We start from the raw sequence: 19,281 nt of genomic DNA, 5'->3' as shown, positions 1-19,281 counted from the left end.
TCTCTGATGTCCGCAAGTGGTTGCTGGTCATACATCGACATCTTCGTGGTGAAATATGTTCTGCCTTCCAAACTAATCCGCAGTGTGCACATGCGGGTGTTTTCAAGACGTGCACCCGGCTTCGCTCCAGGTTTTATTGGCATGGCATGTACACCTTTGTGTCCAAGTACATTCAGTCGTGCCCTCAGTGCCAATGCCGCAAGGTTCCTGCTCAGCATGTCTCCGTCCACTCCAACCAATCCCGTGTCCTTCCAGACCCTTCGATCGCATTGGCATTGACCTGTATGGCCCCCTTCTGAGCACGGCTTCCAGGAACCACTGGATAGTGGTCGCCATCAACCATTTGACGCGATACGCAGAAACAGCCGCTCTGCCTGCTGCCACTGCTCACGATATAGCATTCTTCCTCCTGAAAAACTTTATTCTCTGTCACGGTGCACCTCGTGAACATTTAAGTGATAGAGGACGTGTCTTTCTCTCCGAAGTCATAAACGCACTCCTTGCTGAATGTCGCATCGTTCATTGCACCACCACTGCCTACCATCCTCTTCTCCATTCCTTCTCCTTCGCCATCCATTCCTCTTCAACTGAAATATATATATATATATATACACACACACACACACTCCCAGGGTTAGTTCTAGTGTAGAACATGAATACCCAAGAAAGTGGATGGGAAAACAGTGCTGTGGTAGCTAAATTGGTGGAGCATCGCATGTGTAATGCGAAGATGTCATCGTTCTCGACCTGCGCCAAGTTGTTTTTTCATCCACTTTCATTTCCATTAATTTATCATTTCTTTAATTCAATTAGTAAGTACAAGTAATTTTCTCTATGTTGTCCTTGGTGTCATTGTTTGTTAGCTTCTTATGATATTACTAATAAAATATCGAACTCCTTGGTTTGCCCCCCCTTTTTTTTTCGTTTATATTGTAATGATGTTGAGGATGACAGGTTAACAAAACAGCTATATTTATTAAGGGAAAACCTGTGCCCACAACTAAAAGTTACTGCGGTCGTGAAGAAATCCCCAGCAGTCGCATTTTTGAAACTGGCCTCGAACCGTCTTCTTCTTTCTTCCCATGTGATACCTCGTGCACATGGCGTATGCGAGCCAGGTCCAACCGGCTACCTGTGCCGCGAAGATCGCTGCCTGTTGTTGCTAAACAACACCACGATACAGCGTGCACAGTGTCCAATACGAAGGGCGCGCAACTTGAATGTAACTAAGTTGTCATGGCATTATCCCCCTCCTTACCGCATTGGCCCAATGCGTGAGAGGAAGTAGGGGTTCCTGTGGGCTGCCACATTTTTTTTTTTTCCCTCACCTCTCGTGTTAGGGTTTCATGTGAGCAACTTGCACAACTTCCGTGGAGTTGCGCTGTCTTGGGCTCTCATGTCCAGTGGATTTCACTTTGTAAGTGACGTCGCTTATACGACAAAGTATTTCGTAAGGGTTGAAATACCGGCAGAGAAGCTTTTCAGACAGTCCACGGCGTCACACTGGGGTCCGTACCCACACCTTGTCACCGGGCTGATAATGAGCTTCACTACGTCGCTGGTTGTACCGGCTGGAGTCGATGCATTGTTGGTGGGTATCGGTACCTTGCCATCTGTCGTGCCTCCTCGGCTCTTTCCAAGAAATCATCTAGGTCAGATGAGTTATTGTTTTCTTCATCTAACGGCAACATAGCATCCAAAGTTGTGGTTACTGCTCGGCCGAATACAAGTTCAAATGAGGTGACTCGGGTTGTTTCTTGAACGGCCGTATTATATGTAAAGGTGATGTATGGCAAAATTTCGTCCCATAGCCTATGTTCAACGTCAACATACATGGAAAGCATGTCAGCCAGTGTTCTGTTGAGGCATTTAGTTAAACTGTTTGTCTGAGGGTGATGCGCCGTAGTTCTCCTATGATCAGTATATGTCATTTGCAACAAGCATTTCATTAGGTTCACAGTAAAGGCTGTTCCACAATCGGTAATGACAACTGTGGGAGCGCCATGCCTGAGCACGATATTATAGACAAAGAATTTTGCAACTTCGACAGCCGTTGCACTGTACAGGGAATCAGTTTCTGTGTAACGGGTCAGATAGTCCATGGCCACAACTATCCACTCTTTGCCTAAAGATGATGTTGGGAAGGGTCCAAGGAGGTCCATATTGACTTGTAGGAATGGGGCTTATGGTGGATCTGTTGGCTGGAGGAGGCCTACTAGTTTTATGGATGGAGTCTTGCGCCTTTAACACTCGCGACAAGTCTTTACGTAGTGCTGCACTGATGCTAATAACTTGGGCCAGTAGTATTTCAGACAAATCCTAGCGACTGTGCGACTCACGCTCATGTGTCCAGACGTCGGTTCATAGTGCCATGCATGCAAAATTTCTTCTCGCATAGCTGTGGGTATGACAAGTAAAAACTCAGTCTTGCTGTTCTCGAAATTTCTCTTTTAGAGGACACTTCCTCGCAGACAGAATGAGGATAGCCCTCTAGAGAAAATATGCGGGAGTTGAACGTCGAGTCTCTCCAGGCGCTGTATAAGTGGAAGCAATTCTGGGTCTCTCGTTGTTGTTCTCGTTGTTGTTGAGCGATTTGTGACGTGTCAACAATAACAAGGAATGGCAAATTCTCTTCTTCTGGCACAGTTCTTTCGACTGGTACGTGTGACAAGCAGTCGGCATCGCTGTGTTTCCTCTCGGATCGGTATGTGACAGTAATATTATACTCTTGAAGCCTAAGGCTCCATCTTGCTAGTCGTCCGGATGGATCCTTGAGATTCGCCAGCCAGCAAAGCGAATGGTGATCACTGACTGCTCTGAATGGTCTATCATAGAGGTAGGGTCGAAAGTTAATATTGCCCAAATGACTGCAAGACACTCTTTCTCGGTTGCTGATTAGTTTGCCTCTGCTTTCGAGAGCTTACGGCTGGCATAAGCTATTACTTTCTCCTGCCCGTTCTTCCACTGCACTAGTATGGCACCAAGGCTGTCGTTACTCGCATCAGTATGAACTTCAGTGTCGGCTGTCTCATCAAAATGTAGAAGCTTGCAGGCATTTCCTTAACTCATCAAAGGCGTCTTGTTGTTTGCTTTTCCACATGAAAGGTTCATCTTCTCTTGTTACTATTGTAAGGGGCTCAGCAATCTTTGAAAAGTTTTCCACGAATCTTCGGTAGTATGCGTATAAACCCAAAAAACGTTGCATTGACTTTTTGTCTGTAGGTGTCAGGAACCTCGCAACAGCTGCTGCCTTTTCGGGATCCGGCCGAACGCCTTCAGCACTGATGACATGTCCGAGAAACCGAAGTTCATCGAAGCTGAATTGACATTTTTCCGGCTTAATTGTCAAGTCTGCTGCACTAATAGTTTCTAATACTAGTCACAGGTGCTCTAGACGTTGGCCAATGTTGCGTAAAATATGACCACATCATCCAAATACACTAAGCAGACTGCCATTCCAATCCTGTGAGCACAGTGTCCATCATTCGCTGGAATGTTGCAGGCGCGGAACAGAGGCCGAATGGAAGCGCTTTAAATTCATAGAGGCCATCAGGGGTTACAAATGTTGTCTTTTCACGGTCCCGCTCATCCACCTCTATTTGCCAATATCCACATGGGAGCTGATCTAACATATCGTCAGTACATGGAAGGGGGTATAGTACATCCCGATTAGTTATGCTGTTCTTCAATTTACGGTAGTCGTAGCAGAATCAAAGTGTGTTATCTTTTTTCTTAACAAGCACTACAGGAGATGCCCATGGTCTGCTGGAAGCCTGAATAACATCACCTGAAAGCATCTCCTCTAGTTGCTTCTTGATCATCTACCTTTCTTTTGGCGAAACTCGATACGGGTGCTGGCATACCGGTCTTGTGGCGTCCTCTGTTATGGTTCTGTGCTTTGCAACAGACGTGCACCATACCTTCGAGGAAGTGGAGAAGCAGTCAGAAAAATCCTTTATCAGGGCATATATCTGTTTCTTTTGGGCTTCCGGGAGTCTCGGGTTGACGGTAATTGATCTGTTGACATTGCAGGTTTCTGGCAGAGCAGTTGACGTCGTTAGGCTGCATAACTCGGTCGCTACACAGAAGTCGGGGAAAAAGGCAATAGCTGTTCCTTGTGCGATGTGTTGGAATTCATTTCTGAAATTCGTGAGTGCGACTTTTGCATGGCCATTGCTTAAGTGGACAAGACCCCGAGCCACGCAAATATCTTTGTTGAAAAGGAGCTCTCTGTTTCCATCTGCTATGCCTTCGCAGTCGTAAACTGTTTCATTCTCCACAAGAACCATTATACTGCAGTGTGGCAGCACAGTTACATCATTATCAACGACGCGCAGTGCAGCAAGACGTCTCTCCTCCGATTCTTCCACAGGTATAGCTTGTTTTGTCGAGAAAGACACACTGGGCGTTCGTAGGTTAATTATGGTGCCATTAGCTTGTAGAAAATCCATTCCCCATATAAGTTTCCGTGAACATTCTGGCAGTACAATAAAGTCAGAAACGTAAGTGAAACCTTTTATCGTAAGTCTTGCAGTGCATCGGCCAAGGGGCGTAACAAGATAACCGCCTGCCGTGCATATCTGCAGTCCAGTCCACTGCGTCACAACTTTTTTCAGATGCTTCGCCATCGAAGCTTATTACCGAATAATCAGCGCCGATGTCGACTAAGGCATTCAGCTCACATCCGTCTATTATCAACCGCAAATCTGATGTAATCGTTTCGTTCGTGCAACTGTTTACTGGAATCATCTCGTCATCGCCCTGGAACCATGTTGGAGGATCTTCGTAACTCTGGTTATCAGCGGCCTCACCTCCACAGGTCCCTTGCTTCAGTTTTTCTGGTGTGGGCTTGGTGAATGTCGCCTAGACAATCTTGGAGATGCGCGTGGGCTAGATTATTGGTAGTTCATGGGCAACGGTGACCATGGTTGATGTTGGCAAGGAGCAATGGAACTTTGGCGCGTGAACAAGTATTCTTCGATCTCTGCTGGCTGTTCACCGTTTCGGGGGCATGGTGCACTTAAGGGCTTGACAGTACGAGCAGAACCTATAGAGCTGACCCACTTCTCCACAGTGAAAACACAGAGGCCTGCTCTCGTGGTCACGATAGACGTCAATTTTCCGGGGCCTTTGTTCTACAAGACGAGATGCACTACATACTGGAGGCGGATAGGCAGCCGGTGGTTCCAGCAGATGAGGTGCACTGCATACTGTCGGTGGGTAGGGAATGTTCGTCGCAACTGCTCCACTACTGTGTACCACGGGTTGCCTGAGTACGTCGGTGTGCATTGGGGTGTGCCGCATCGGCTGTGGCTCACGCTCTGGATCCCGTATGACCTGCCTCAGTTCTTCCCGGACAACGCCGACGATAGATAGTGCAGTTGGAGTCTGAGGTGTCTGCAACTTGTTGAGCTCTTACCTGATCACTGACCGGATGTGCTCCCACAAGACTTCAAGGTCGTTCGGCACACCTCCAGAGAAGACATGGGCAGGTGCACAGTTTGCCTCACGGTTGTATTGCTGAGCCTGCTGTTCCAGCGTCTTTTCAATGGTCGTTGCTTCGTATCTGAACTTGGCGACCGTGTGCAGTGGGTTGTAGACGAAAATGGCGAAGAGTTCCTGCTTTACTCCACGCATAAGATGGCGCAGCTTCTTATCTTCACTCATGTTTGGATCAGCATGCTTGAACAGGCAGGACATGTCCTCGATGTACATCGCCACATTCTCGTTCGGGAGCTGGTTCCTAGCTTGAAGTGCAATTTTCACCTTTTCTTTACGATCCGTGCTGGCATATGTTGCTAGCAGTTGTCGTCGAATTCCTCCCAAAAGGACAAAGAGGGTTCGTGGTTTTCATACCACGTTTTTGCAAAGTCCTCCAAAGCGAAATATACATTACGGAGCTTCTGTTTCTCATTCCATTCATTAAAGCTCGCCACTCTCTCGAACAGTTCCAACCAGTCTTCCACGTCTTCGAACGAGCCACCATGAAATGTTGGCGGCTTGCAAGGTTGACTTACGACCAGCTGTGCCGGTGTTACCTGGCTAGTCATTGTGGCAGCGTCCATTGTTTGAGTTTCCCTTGGCGTGAAGAGAAGAGGGCGGAATTCGGGCGAGTCACCTCGAAGACAACGGCTGGTCTGCTGGTGCACAGGTGTCAGTTCTACAGGATGGACTCGCTGGTGGCCGGGGCTGCGCTGACTTTTGTTCGTGGGGCTTCAACTCACACCCCGCACCTCCTCCAGAAATGTAACGATGTTGAGGACCACAGGTTAACAAAACAACAATATTTATTAATCGCGAACCTGTGCCCACAACTAAAAGTCACTGCAGTCGTGAAGAAATCCCCGGCAGTCGCATTCAAAAACTGGCCGCGAATCGTTGTCTTCTTTCTTCCCGCATGATACCTCGTGCGCGTGGCGCATGTGAGCCGGGTCCAACCGGCTACCCGTGCCATGAAGATTGTTGCCTGTTGTTGCGGAACAACACCACGGTACGGCGTGCACAGTGTCCTATACGAAGGGCACACAACTTGAATGTGACCAAGTTGTCGTGGCAATATACATATAAATATGATACTCTACCAATTGAGCTACCGCAGCGCCATTTTCCCATCCACTTTCTTGGGTATTTATGTTTTACTACCAGAACTAACACTGGGAGTGTTATATTTATTTATTTATTTACTTACAAAATACTGCAAGCCATACAGGCCCAAGCAGCAGTGGTAAAATTACAAAAAAAGTAATCAAACATGCATTCAGAAGAAAACAAACAATGCGCTCACATCCCTGTTGCAAAATTAACAGATCAAAAATGAATCAGATCAATTGAGTCAGTGCCGTTTAAGAATAATAATGGTAGTGCATTCCATTCTTCAATAGTATGAGGGAAAAAGGAAAACTTGAAGGCATTAGTTCTTGTTTAATAGGGAGTTAAGGATTCAGAGTGGTGATGTGTGGTTTGTTTTATGGTTAAGGGTCTGGCATATGGAGCAGGATGGATCGAGAGATTGTTATTTGTGAATAGAAAACAAAATTTTATCCTTAGAATTTTTTACCGTAGTTGTAATACCATGATTGTGCATGATAGTTGTTGGTGAGTCAGTTATACGGTACTTGGAAGAAATAAACCTAACTGCTTTCCACTGAATCATTTCCAGTGCATTAATATTGTGTTTATTATGTGGATTCCAGGCAGTTCATGCATATTCCATTTTCAACATTATGAGTGATCTGTATGCATGAAGTTTAGTTACTGGGGGTGCTTCTTTTAGTTTATGAAGCAGAATACAGAGTTTGCAAAATGATGCAGCACATACATTAGAGACATGAGAATTCCAACTTAGGTTGTTAGTTATTGTTACACCCAAACATTTATACTATTCATTTGCTTCAACGAGAGGATGAGTAGGACGACTATAGGGAAATGCCAATCTACATCTTTTTTTGGTTATCTGCATGTATACTGTTTTTGTTTTTTTCATTCAGCTTCATGTCCCATTCTTTACACCATGAATAAATGTTATGAAGGTTAGTAATCAAAAGTTCCTGAACATCTTGGTGAGCAATATCATGAAACAAAATGGAGTCGTCTGCAAACAAACGTATTTGTACAGGTTCAGTAATAGCATTAACTATATCCTTAATAAAAATAAAAAATAAGAGTGGTCCAAGTGCGCTACCTTGGGGTACCCCGGAAGTAACTGGCAAACGACGTGAGTGGTTACCATTAACATGAACCAACTGTATGCGCTTTGCTAAGTAAGCGGAAATCCAATTTATTATGAAAGAGGGGAGGCCAATGTATTTTAGCTTGAAGATTAACTTTTGATGTGACACAAGGTCGAACGCTTTTCGAAAGTCCAAAAGAAAATGAGGTCAGTTTGACCAGACTTGTCGATAACGCTTGCAAAATTGTGAATTACTGTGGTTAGTTGTGTGACTGTAGAGAAGTCCTTCCTAAAACGATTTTGAAAAGAGGCGAGAATGTTGTTACCTGTTCAAAACTTGATTATGTAATTGGTGACGATATGTTCAAGCATCTTACAGCTCGAAGAAGTCGGAGATATAGGACGATAATTTGGAATCAGCGATGTGTCACCTTTCAAGTGTATGGGCAGCACACGTGCCGTTCGCCAGTCAGCCAGTAGATCCGCAGATGATATGGATGCACCAAAAATGCATGCAAGAAATGGGGCGAGCATTTCCGCATAGCGACGAAGGAACGCATTTGGAAGACCATCAGGGCCAGGTGGTGCTTTAGTCTTCATGTTAAGAAGCATAGCGAAAACACCTTGTAGGGATATAATACCTTCAAGATTAGAGCACGATACTGGGGTGAGACGAAAAGCATGCTGTGAAAATATGTTAAAATGTTCTGCAATGGCTTCCTTGTCAACAATTCAAACGCCATCAAGTTTTATCTCATTAACAGACTTTTTCTTCCGAAACTTCTGAGGTTATTCTTTTAAAACATTTTGTAGGGTATGTTGAAAATAATGGCATTTGGAATGTTTCAATGCCTCATTAAAAGCCGTTTGAGCGGCTTTAACAGTGTTTGTAGCTGATACTTTTTTTTTAAGGCGCTTAAGTTTTTTTCTAGATGTAAGACGTCTCTCGTTATCCAGGGATTCAATTTTCTTGTTTTCTTAGTTTTCTTTGGTGCGAAATTATCGAGACTGTAAGTGGATATCTGTTTAAATTAATTCCAAATCATATTAACATCTGAGACTTGAAAGCTGCTGAATTTTAGTTCAAGGTAATCCAGGACATACTCGTCCCTGGCACGAGAAAAATCTTTTACAGAAACTATTTCAGAGGGAGCAATACAAGGTTTTTCAAGGCTACACGATAACGACACCATTGCATGATCAGATATACCAGGATTAGCAGAGACTGCATATTTTTCAATTGTCTTAGGAAGAAAAACAAGATTAGGATTGAAGAGGATGCACCACGAACTCGCATAGGTTCTGTTATTACTTGTTGCACATCCAGGTTAAGCATAATATCAAGCAAGGATCCAACATCTGAACATTGATCTGTATTTGAAAATGGATAATGCCAATCAACAGAAAGTAAATTAGAATTGCTAAAGATGATTACTTCTTTACAAGAAAATAACCCTAGATGATCATGTAGATCTTTCAGAAATTGTGGTGGAGCATCTGGTGCTCTATAAACTGCAGACAACAATAAAGCACGCCCTGAACAGAACAATTTCAAAGTAACACTTTCGTGATTATCCATATGACATAGCAGTGATGTTTGAACGCCACATTTTATCAAGACAGCAACGCCTCCGCCTCTAGGAGGAGGGTCACGGCAAAAAACCTGATATGAGGGTGGAAAAACGTCAATGCCATCAATGTCTTCATGAGGTCAGGTCTCCGTTATAACAACATAGTGGGGATCGTAAGCTAACAAGATGGCTTCTAGTTCTGTTGATTTGTTAATGATGCTATGCACATTTATGTTAATAATTTTATGTTAATTACTAGAGGATTGTACAGGTCAGTCCATTTTAGAATTAGCATGAAAGAAAGTAACCTTTATTCTGTTTTAGGCATCTTTGTCCCACATGAAGAGCTCCCCATTTACTCGCAGCTTGTCATTAATGAGTGAAACATTCTTTCTTTGCTGTTTTTCATCCTTAGCAATTGCCCAAAACCACTTTCTTTCCTGCAGTGTCTCATACAATTAATCATTTTGAATGGATATTTTTGTCCCTTTAAGCTTGTGTGCATTCTTAAATACTGCTTGCTTCTCGTTATAGTCATGAAAATGAACTACAATTGGTCTAGGATTGCCACGTCTACCTAAGCGATGAATTCTATTAATGATAAGCATGATACCTGTAGTTTTGATGCAAAGAAGTTGTTTAGAACTTTTTGCTTTAAATCCAAGTCTTTCTCATTAGGATCTTCCTGCATTCCAAGAACGACTAAATTTGAACGTCTACTGCGATTTTCCAGATCGGTTAATTTAGATTTCAAGATCTTAATTGATTTTTCGAGTGATTAGACCTTGGCAGTTCGTTTTTCTGTTTCAAGAAAGTGCAAAGTAACATCACACATTACTCTTTCCATGCTGTTTTGCTGTTCCCTTAGGGCAGCCATTCTTCAGCTAATTTCTTTTGCCTTGCCAAGAATTCCTTCAGCATTTCTGCTGTAGGAGGGCCTGAATTAGTCTCCACATCACCACACAGAAGTAGCGCAGATACAGAGAATCGTCATATGCAATCATAATACATTTCTGTGGGCATAGCAGGACCAGAAGGCCACGATAATCACTACGAAAGCTGCTGTAGCTAGGACTAACCTACACAAAGTAGAAAAGGGGATTTCGTGACGTGCCTCAGTCTGGTCCGCTGTACCCACTGAAAGTGTAGTTCTGTGGACGATCCTTTATAGGCAGGTCTAATGACGCAGTCGCAGTAAATGGCGCTGTCGTCCTGGCTTCAACGAAGAAAGGAGTCGCACCATGAACTAGCTGAGACGTGGTAGCACATGTGTCAGCACAGAGACACATGCTAGTGACAAAGCAAGATTCTGGAACAAGCCTTCTGGCAAGACCGAGCAAAAGAACCTGCACGAAGTAGAAAAGGGGATTTCGTGACAACATGCCACAGTCTGGTCCACCGTACCCACTTGTTTAGGACCTTGTTTATATGTTTTGGAAAAACCAAGAGAAATATGTACTAACCAGGAAACATACGATCCGAAGTAACTAAAAAATTTGACAGACTCAACTATTGTGGACTCAACTATTGTGGACATCTATGTAAAGCGAATTGTAGGCGGATCGTTGGGGCACGAGACACCAAGACGCATTGAGCTGGTAGTGCTCCAGTGGTGTGATGCCCACATCGCGCCACTTGCAGGAGGGAAAGGCAACACACTTGGATTATCGCCTACTAAAAGCGTGCAGTACGCTACCAATGGCACTACGCGCCATGCGCTGTAAAACAGATAGGTGAAGATGCTTATCGCAATCTACGAAATCTACGAATTATATTAGCTGAGTTCGCAAGGCGTATCCACTTGAAATGAATTCTTTGGACAGCACCAATTCCGAGATATTAATTTTCAAAGCGCCTGACAAAATGCATAGGCATTCCAGTTACTTTTTAAAGAAACTGCTGTTTTATGCATTGAAATACAAAGGTAAGTGGAACGCCAATGCATTTTGTTATACTCTTTGAAAATTAATATCTTAGAACTGGTGTTGTCCAGAGAAATCGTTTCAAGTGGATATGCCGTGCGAACTCCACAGCTATAATTTGTAGATTGAAATATGTGGCGTAATGTAACTGATTAAAAATGTAATTTGTGTAATTGTGGTAATTATTCAATTGAGCATTTTGATTTCTAATAGAAGTAATGACTGCCTTATCAAGTAATCTAGATCAAGGGTTAGAGTTGTGCTATCTGCCATAGGCAATATTTAAAAAATTTGGTGCAGCAAAAAAAAAAAAAACTCCTATACAACACACACACACACGCGCACACATACACACACACACCCTTCTACTCTTGATAAAGACCGGACCCTGTAACGAGCGTGAGTAACGACACGCACACCAAGGCGAGTGCTGAACAAAGACTGACTTTATTGCAACGCACGCCGACGACTCGAGAACGCGCAACAGCCTCTTGGGAGCTCAGGGTTGCCGGCTGGGCAATGTGCTCCCGCTAGGCTGGGCTACGTTACACCTCCCTCACTCCCACGTGAGGGTCCAGGTTCTTGCTCGAAGTTCTCATCGTAAGTTAGACGCACTCGCAGGTTCATTGCCCGCACAGGGCGGCGCATGGGAGTTGCTGCGTCGTGCAGGCCAGAGGCTGGTGGACGTTCAGGGGTGCCTGCAGGGCTTGTTTCTTGGCCGCTGCCATTAGCTTTCTGAGGATGGTGGGGGCTGCCCGCTGTGTCACTAGGCGAGTGGAACGGCTCTGCCGTCCGCAGGATGTGCTGCCGATTTCGACACAGTAGGCTCCCGTCTTCGGTTTCCATCAAATATGATCGTGGTGTGACCTGCCGCGTTACTTTGGCTCTGCTAGTCCAACCCTGATCTTCTAAAAGGCGGGCCGTGTCTCCTGTCCTGAGTGGTGGTAGTTCTGGCCTTGGCTGTTGCCTTTGTGTCTGCTTCTTCACCTCGGTTGCCTGAGGGGTGGAGAAGTCTGGAAGACGGCCTTGAAGTTGTCTTCCCATCAGCAGCTGCGATGGGCTCCTTCCATCCTCTAGTGGCGATGACCTGTAGTTTAGAAGTCCAAGCCACAGAGGCTCATTAGCATGCTTTGTTTTCTTCAGGAGTCTTTTGAACACTTGTACTCCTTTCTCAGCTAGCCCATTTGCCCTTGGAAACCTCGGACTCGAAACCACGTGTCGAAAGTCGCATAGCTTGGCAAACTCTAGGAACTCCCTCGAGGAGAACTGCGGTCCCCCATCCGTGCACACTTCTAAAGGTATCCCATGCCTGGCAAGCCACATTTCCAGTTTCTGGATGACTTGGTGGCTCGTTTGAGTCAGCTGTTCTACTTCTGGGTAGTTTGAGTGAGCGTCATAGCCCACTAAGTAGTGCACTCCCGCATGCTCACACAGGTCCAACCCTATTCTTGACCATGGCGACAAAGGGACAGGCTTCATTAGCACTGGCTTTGATGGCTGCCAATAAGCGTAGCGACAGCAGGTCTCACATTTTGACGTTTTTTCCTCAATGTCCTTTTGCATAGCCGGCCAATACATTAGGGCTCTAGCTCTCGCCTTTGCCTTGTTCACCCCAAGGTGCCCCTCGTGCACGCGGTCCAGCATTTCTTTCCGTAGCTTCCTAGGTATTATTACTGTAGCGCCTCTCATAAGGATACCGTTCACGACCGACAACTCTGCTGCCACCGGCGATAACTGCCCTTGAATGGCCTCACGATTCTCGAGAGCGGTCATCACTCGCCTGAGGTCTTCATCTTCAGCCGTCGCTGCCTGCAGCCTCTTTACCATGGCGTCACTGACGAGGGTTGAAAGTACGTTCACAGCATGTATGGCTACATCTTCATATTCCTCTGCCCGAGTTGAGTCTTGTGGGATCCGCAGACGCGACAGCGCATCCGCCAGTAGGAGCTGCTTTACAGGCACGAACTGCAGGGTGAAGTCGAACTGCATCAGACGCAAGAAAAAACGCTGAACACGAGGGGACATTTCATTCAGTCCCATTTTCGCAATAGCTAGGAGGGGCTGATGGTCTGTTTCTATGGTGACATGAGACCCCACGATGAATTCTTTGAAGCGTTCGCAGCCGAATGTTATTCCTAGTGCCTCCTTCTCAATTTGAGAATACTGGGTTTCCGCTTGCGTTAGAACACGCGAGGCATACGCCACCGGTCTCCAACCCCCCTCATGTAGCTGGAGGAGAGCAGCACCCAAGGCAAAGTTGGACGCATCGGTTGACACTTTAGTGGGCCTCTGAGTGTCGAAAATGGCCAACAAGGGGGCAGAGGATAGCATGCCGCACAAGTTTTTCCATTCCTTGTCATGCGCCTCTGTCCACTCGAATTCACTGTCCTTCCTCACGAGGGAGCGTAGCATGTGTGTTTTTTCAGACAGACAAGGCAAAAACTTTCCGAAATAGTTGACTGCGCCTAGGAGTCTTTGCACCTCCTGTTTGCACGTGGGTGAGGGCATGCTGGCTACGCATCGCACCAGATCCGGATCGGGCCGTATTCCTTCTTTAGAGAGGACATCCCCTAGGAACTTGATCTTGTCAGCGGCCACTACACACTTCTCCGGGTTAAGGGTAAAGCCTGCAGTCTCAATTGCTCTGAGCGCCGCCTTCAGTCGGGCGTCGTGCTCCTCCCTGGTTGCTCCCCATACTAAGATGTCATCTATGTAGACTCGCACCCCCGGGAGGTTGTCCAGGGCATCACTCATGGCTTTCTGAAAAACCTCCGGCGCTGAACTCAGCCCAAGTGGAAGCCTCAGGAACCGGTACCTGCCAAACGGCGTGCTAAACGTGGAAATGCAGGACGTGTAGTCATCTAGAGGTATCTGGTAGAAGCCTCTATTCGCATCCAGTTTGCTAAAATACCTGGCTCCGGCCAGCTCTGCCTCAATGTCCTCTCTTCGGGGCAGCTCGTAGTGCTCCCTTCGGATACCCTCATTCACACGCCGCGGGTCCATGCACACTCTTAATCTCCCATTTTTCTTAGTTACGATGACAAGCGGGCTTACCCAATCAGTTGGGTCCTGCATCCGAGTTATAATGCCCTCCGCTTCCATGCGGTCCAACTCCTGGCACAGGGGCTCCTTCAGTGCATGTGGCACCCTCCTCGATGGTAGTGCTATAGGTCGCGCATCGTCTTTCAGGCTGATCCTGTATTTCCGCCTCGTACATCCTAGGCCACGGAATAGAGCGGGAAACTCTTCAATAATCCGCTGCTTGTCCATTCCTTCCTCTTGTGACACTGACCGGACTCGTACTATAAAACCGAATTTCTCACATGCCTCAAGGCCGAGTAATGCCCGTTTGCCCTTCTTCACCACATAGAAAACCAGCTGTTCGCATTTATCGCCCACTTGAAGAGGCAGCACCGTTGTACCAACATGCTGTATAGCATTGCCTCCATAGCCTGAAAGAACAGTCTGGCTGGGGCGCAACGGTGGCTTTCGCTTGAGTCTCCGGTATAAAGATAACGGCAACAAATTCGCCTGGGCTCCCGTGTCGACCTTCATGTGCACTGTATCTGTGTCAACTTTAACTGGGACGATCCAATCGTTCGAGCTGGCGACGCCGGCTATATGCACGTCTAATATTTCAAAATCATCTTCCGACTTTTCTTCAGGGCACTCAACTTCTTGAACGCTTCTCTTCGCTCTGCAGCACGCCGCGAAGTGGTTCAGTTTTCGGCACACCACGCACCTCTCTCCCCATGCCGGACATTTTCGCGGCGGGTGACAGCTGCTGCAGAAGTTGCACCGCCGCGAAGTCTTGCTCCGAGCCGGCCCGTCTAACTTTCCTTCCACTGCGCCGATCACCTGTGCCGTCTCTGCCTGCTCCCATACTCGCGCCTGGCTCGTGGCAGCCTCTGCCGCTTTGCAGAAATCAATGGCCTTCTCGAGTGTCAAGTCCTTCTCGCGCAGCAGCCTGTTGCATAACTTTTTGTCCCGAGTTCCACAGACTAACTGGTCACGCACCATGGAGTTTTTGAGATTGCCCAAGTTACACGACTGCGCCTTGAGCTGCACGTCCCGCAAGAACTGTTCAAATGGCTCACCTTCATTCTGGAGTCGCATGCGGAAGACGTATCGCTCAAATGTTTCATTCTGTCGTGGTGCGCAGTACTCTTCGAACTTGCGCAGCAGCACATCGTAGTCCTCCGCTTGGGCAGACGTAAGTCTAAAAGTGTTGAAGACATCAATGGCCTCCTGGCCAGCCACATGTAAAAAAAATGGCAGCCTTCTCCGCGTTGGTACGTTCCTTTCCCGTGGCTACGAAATATAGCTCGATGCATTGCCTGAACTTCTTCCAATTGGCTGCCGCGTTCTCAGCGAGCACCAGCGGAGCAGGAGGCGGTAGGGCTTCCATGCGCAGGCTTGAAATTCGAGCTCGCTATGCAACGGTCGCTTGCGCGGGAACGGCTATCCCACTTCTGACACCATGTAACGAGCGTGAGTAACGACACACACACCAAGGCGAGTGCTGAACGAAGACTGACTTTATTGCAACACATGCCGACGACTCGAGAACACGCAACAGCCTCTTGGGAGCTCAGGGTTGCCGGCTGGGCAATGCGCTCCCGCTAGGCTGGGCTACGTTACAGACCCCGGCTGAAACATCAAAATAAAATTTTTGTTTTTGCTTTTCCCGCACAACATAGTCGGCTTCAGGCCCGGCCTTTCCACACAGGATGTAATGCTACTCCTTAAGAAGCACATTTTCGATAACAGCACTAGGGATGTTAGGGGCATCTTAGCCCTTGACCTAGCCAACGCCTTTGACACCGTATCTCATCGATTTGTCCTGCAGGCCACGGCCAGCCTAGGTCTGGGAGCAAGGTTTCAGGCTTTTGTTAGATCATTCCTCATGAACAGAACAGCCACCATCAGGATTGCGCAACTCAAGTCAGATGAGTTCGCACTAGGAGCCACAGGCACTCCCCTAGGAGCAGTCATCTCCCCCTTACTGTTCAACATAGTCATGAAGGGCTTATCGGAAAGGTTCAGATCCCTTCCTAATATAAGCCACTCGCTATACGCGGACGATGTCACGATTTGGTGCCCGGGAGGATCACTCGTAGAGGTAGAGCACGCGCTACAATCAGCCCTAGACGCAACGGAGTCCTACCTGGAAGACACAGGCTTCCAACTATCCCCAAACAAATCTGAATTGTTACTGTACAGGCCAGCCAGGCAAGGTGTTAGGGGGCTCACCCCCCTAAACCAACTTCCCATATCCCTCTTTGCAAGAAACGGACAGCACATTCCTGAAGTCGAATCTATCCGAATCCTAGGATTACTGATTGACGCGCGTGGATGTAACGCCAAAACGCTCACGCGTATCACGGCGAAAACCGAGAGCATGCTGAGACTAGTTGCTAGAGTATCCGGACGAAAGAAGGGACTAGGTGAAGACAACCTCCTCAGGATCCATCACGCTTTTCTAATGAGCCACATCAACTATGTAGCCTCGGCCCTTAACTGGACCAAAACCGAAAAGAATAAGCTTAACATTCTCATGCGCAAGAGCATCGAAAAGGTACTGGGGTTACCAGTAACCACTTGCTTGGACAGGTTAAGCAAACTCGGTATGCACAATGACATTGATGAAGTGATCGAAGTGCAGGTCACCGCTCAGGTAGTCAGGCTCTCGTCAACCAGGGCAGGGAGACACATCCTAGACGAGGCCTGCATGGCTCCAAGAATACTCAATGAACGGAAAATCACCTTATCCAGGGAGGCACGGGCAACCTTTGTGGTCAGCCCATTCCCTCGGAATATGCACCCGCAATACAATGTAGGGAGGCGAAAAGCCCGAGCACGGGCGATTTTGCAGAAGGGCAGCGAGAATCAAGATTCAACAGTCTTTGTCGACGCGGCTCAGTACGGCAACTCTAGCACGTTCGCGTTGGCAATCGTTGACTGCAAAGGGGAATTACGCTCCTCGGCCTTGGTTAGGTTAGCTACGAGCGGAGTGGCGGAACAGGTCGCCATAGCCGTGGCCATGACCGACCCCTCACGCACCAACGTTTTCACCGACTCACGAGCGGCCATCAAAGCTTTCGAATCGGGTAACCTAGCCCAAGAGGCTGCCTCTGTTCTGGAAAAGAGAACAAACCCTGGCACTCACTTCATCTCTTGGTTTCCCGCCCATATGGGTGCAGACGTTCATCAGAACATACCTAACCTCAAGGAGCTTGCCCATGACCGTGCGCGAGATCTAACGTGCGGCGGCGGCATGGAAGCCTTATGGGGACAGGATGAAATACAGCAGAACGATCCGCTCCTTACTTTTCACGAGATAACATCTCACTATCGGCTTAGTAGAAGGGCCTAACCTCTTCCTCACCCAAGTTAGACAAGTCTCAGTCAGTTTCACTTAAAATGCTCCAGATGGGCTCATTCTCCTCGCTGGGCTTTCTCAGCCGTATCTACACAGACGTAGATTCAAGCTGTTCGGACTGTAATGAGATTGATTGTTCCTTAGCGCACATGCTCTGGCAATGCCCCGCGTTACCTAACGGCCCTCTATCCAGCGAAGCCGACTGGGAAGAGGCACTCCGGAGCCCATCGCTCCATACACAACTAGAGGCAATCCAGAGGGCCCGAGAAAGGGCGGAACATCACGGTATTCCTGCTCCGACTTGGACGCGGCCAGCGGCTTTCGCGGGTCCCCGATAGGCGCCCCCACTGAAGCTCCTCAGGATCAAATAAAGTTCATTGTCTGTCTGTCTGTCTGTCTGTCTGTCTGTCTGTCTGTCTGTCTGTCTGTCTGTCTGTCTGCTTTTCTACGTGCACCTGCACTTCTTTCAGTTTGTTAAACAACGGATCCAAAATTTGCTTTTACTGTAAACAGGCCTCCCATGGAAGAGTTAAAAAAATATTATTTAATGAACTTTACCTTGGTTTGCATTATGTCTTTCGTTCACCATGATGTTCCTTTACCAGAAGGGGTTCTGACAGACTCTCAAATACATTACTTCAATTTGGATAATGCTATTCTTTTTTTTTTTACCATGAGCGAATTTCAATCAAGGCTAAGAGTTTTGTCCTCCCCCTCCTTACTTTATTTGTCCTGTGTTTTGAGCATTTTTCACTGTCTCATTCAAACTGTGGGAATAATTACAACAGAGCTTGGCTAGTGCGCAACATAAGCACAAAATAATGCACATAAGCACAAAATAATGCAGGGTCTTCCTGCAGATTTTATTTTGAGTACAACAGCTGTTGCATGTGGGATGTTTGCCTTAGTCACCACCACATAGCTGCCTCAAATGCAGTACACCAAATTGGGCTGGTCTTGCTTCACACACTGCTTACCTCAGTTGTCTTTGAACAGCAGTGGTTGTCCCAATAATTGAACCCTCCCTGCATAGAATGTGAGTGAATGCAATTCAGTCAAAGCGAGAGCACAAAGCCATCAAAGGCGCATGACTGGTAGTACTTTTCCCTCTTTCTTTTTGCATGAAAATGGTTTAAATGAATGACATCTGCTGCCAGGTTTCTTGGTGGTTTGTTCTGATGATGCAGTACGAGTGTGCTAGGTTCACATTCCTTGAGTGATCACATATTGTCAATGACAAATGGCATATAAGGGAAGGAGTGTGTCTGGCACAGGAACACCATGTTGTTCTGTGATGCAACGTTGTGGATCTGCCACAAAAACAAAACAAATATCCTGCTTAAGGGAGTACTTTCTTTCTTTTTCATTGCAGTCTGCAGTTTGTGTGGAGGTATCTGGTGGAGTAGATGGCCCCATGAAGATATCGCTGTTCTCATACAGCTCTGGAGATGCACCTGTGCGGGTAGAGAACCTCTGTGAAGACCTATTTCTCAAGATTCACCAGAAGTGAGACCTGTTTCTTGTCTTTTCTATTCTATTGGTGTGTGGGATTTGACCTCATCTGAACTTCATTATTCTTTCTTACCAAAGCCACCCAGTTGGGGTATTGGAATAGCGATTTTTGAAACAGAATTGAATATGAATTGAACAGTTTTAAAATAATGAACAGCAGTTTTCACAATTTATACAAAACATTGTTCACACCCTAGTATATTCCTAACATTGGAAAGTTTGTGC

At 46.7% G+C, this 19,281-nt stretch overlaps 1 protein-coding gene across 2 annotated transcripts in view; it reads left to right on the top strand.

Annotated features, from left to right (window-relative positions):
* The window catches only part of LOC126521192 (intermembrane lipid transfer protein VPS13A-like), an 820,642-nt gene that overhangs the window by 540,246 nt on the left and 261,115 nt on the right, over positions 1–19,281 (top strand). For both annotated transcript variants that reach the window (XM_050169804.3, XM_055065737.2), the window contains one exon: positions 18,917–19,050. In XM_050169804.3, coding sequence (XP_050025761.2) covers positions 18,917–19,050 — 134 coding nt within the window. The remainder of the gene's footprint in view (positions 1–18,916; positions 19,051–19,281) is intronic.

The sequence above is a fragment of the Dermacentor andersoni genome, chromosome 6, assembly GCF_023375885.2.
Source record: "Dermacentor andersoni chromosome 6, qqDerAnde1_hic_scaffold, whole genome shotgun sequence".
Classification (NCBI taxonomy): domain Eukaryota; kingdom Metazoa; phylum Arthropoda; class Arachnida; order Ixodida; family Ixodidae; genus Dermacentor; species Dermacentor andersoni.
This window is presented reverse-complemented; position numbering and strand designations above follow the sequence as displayed.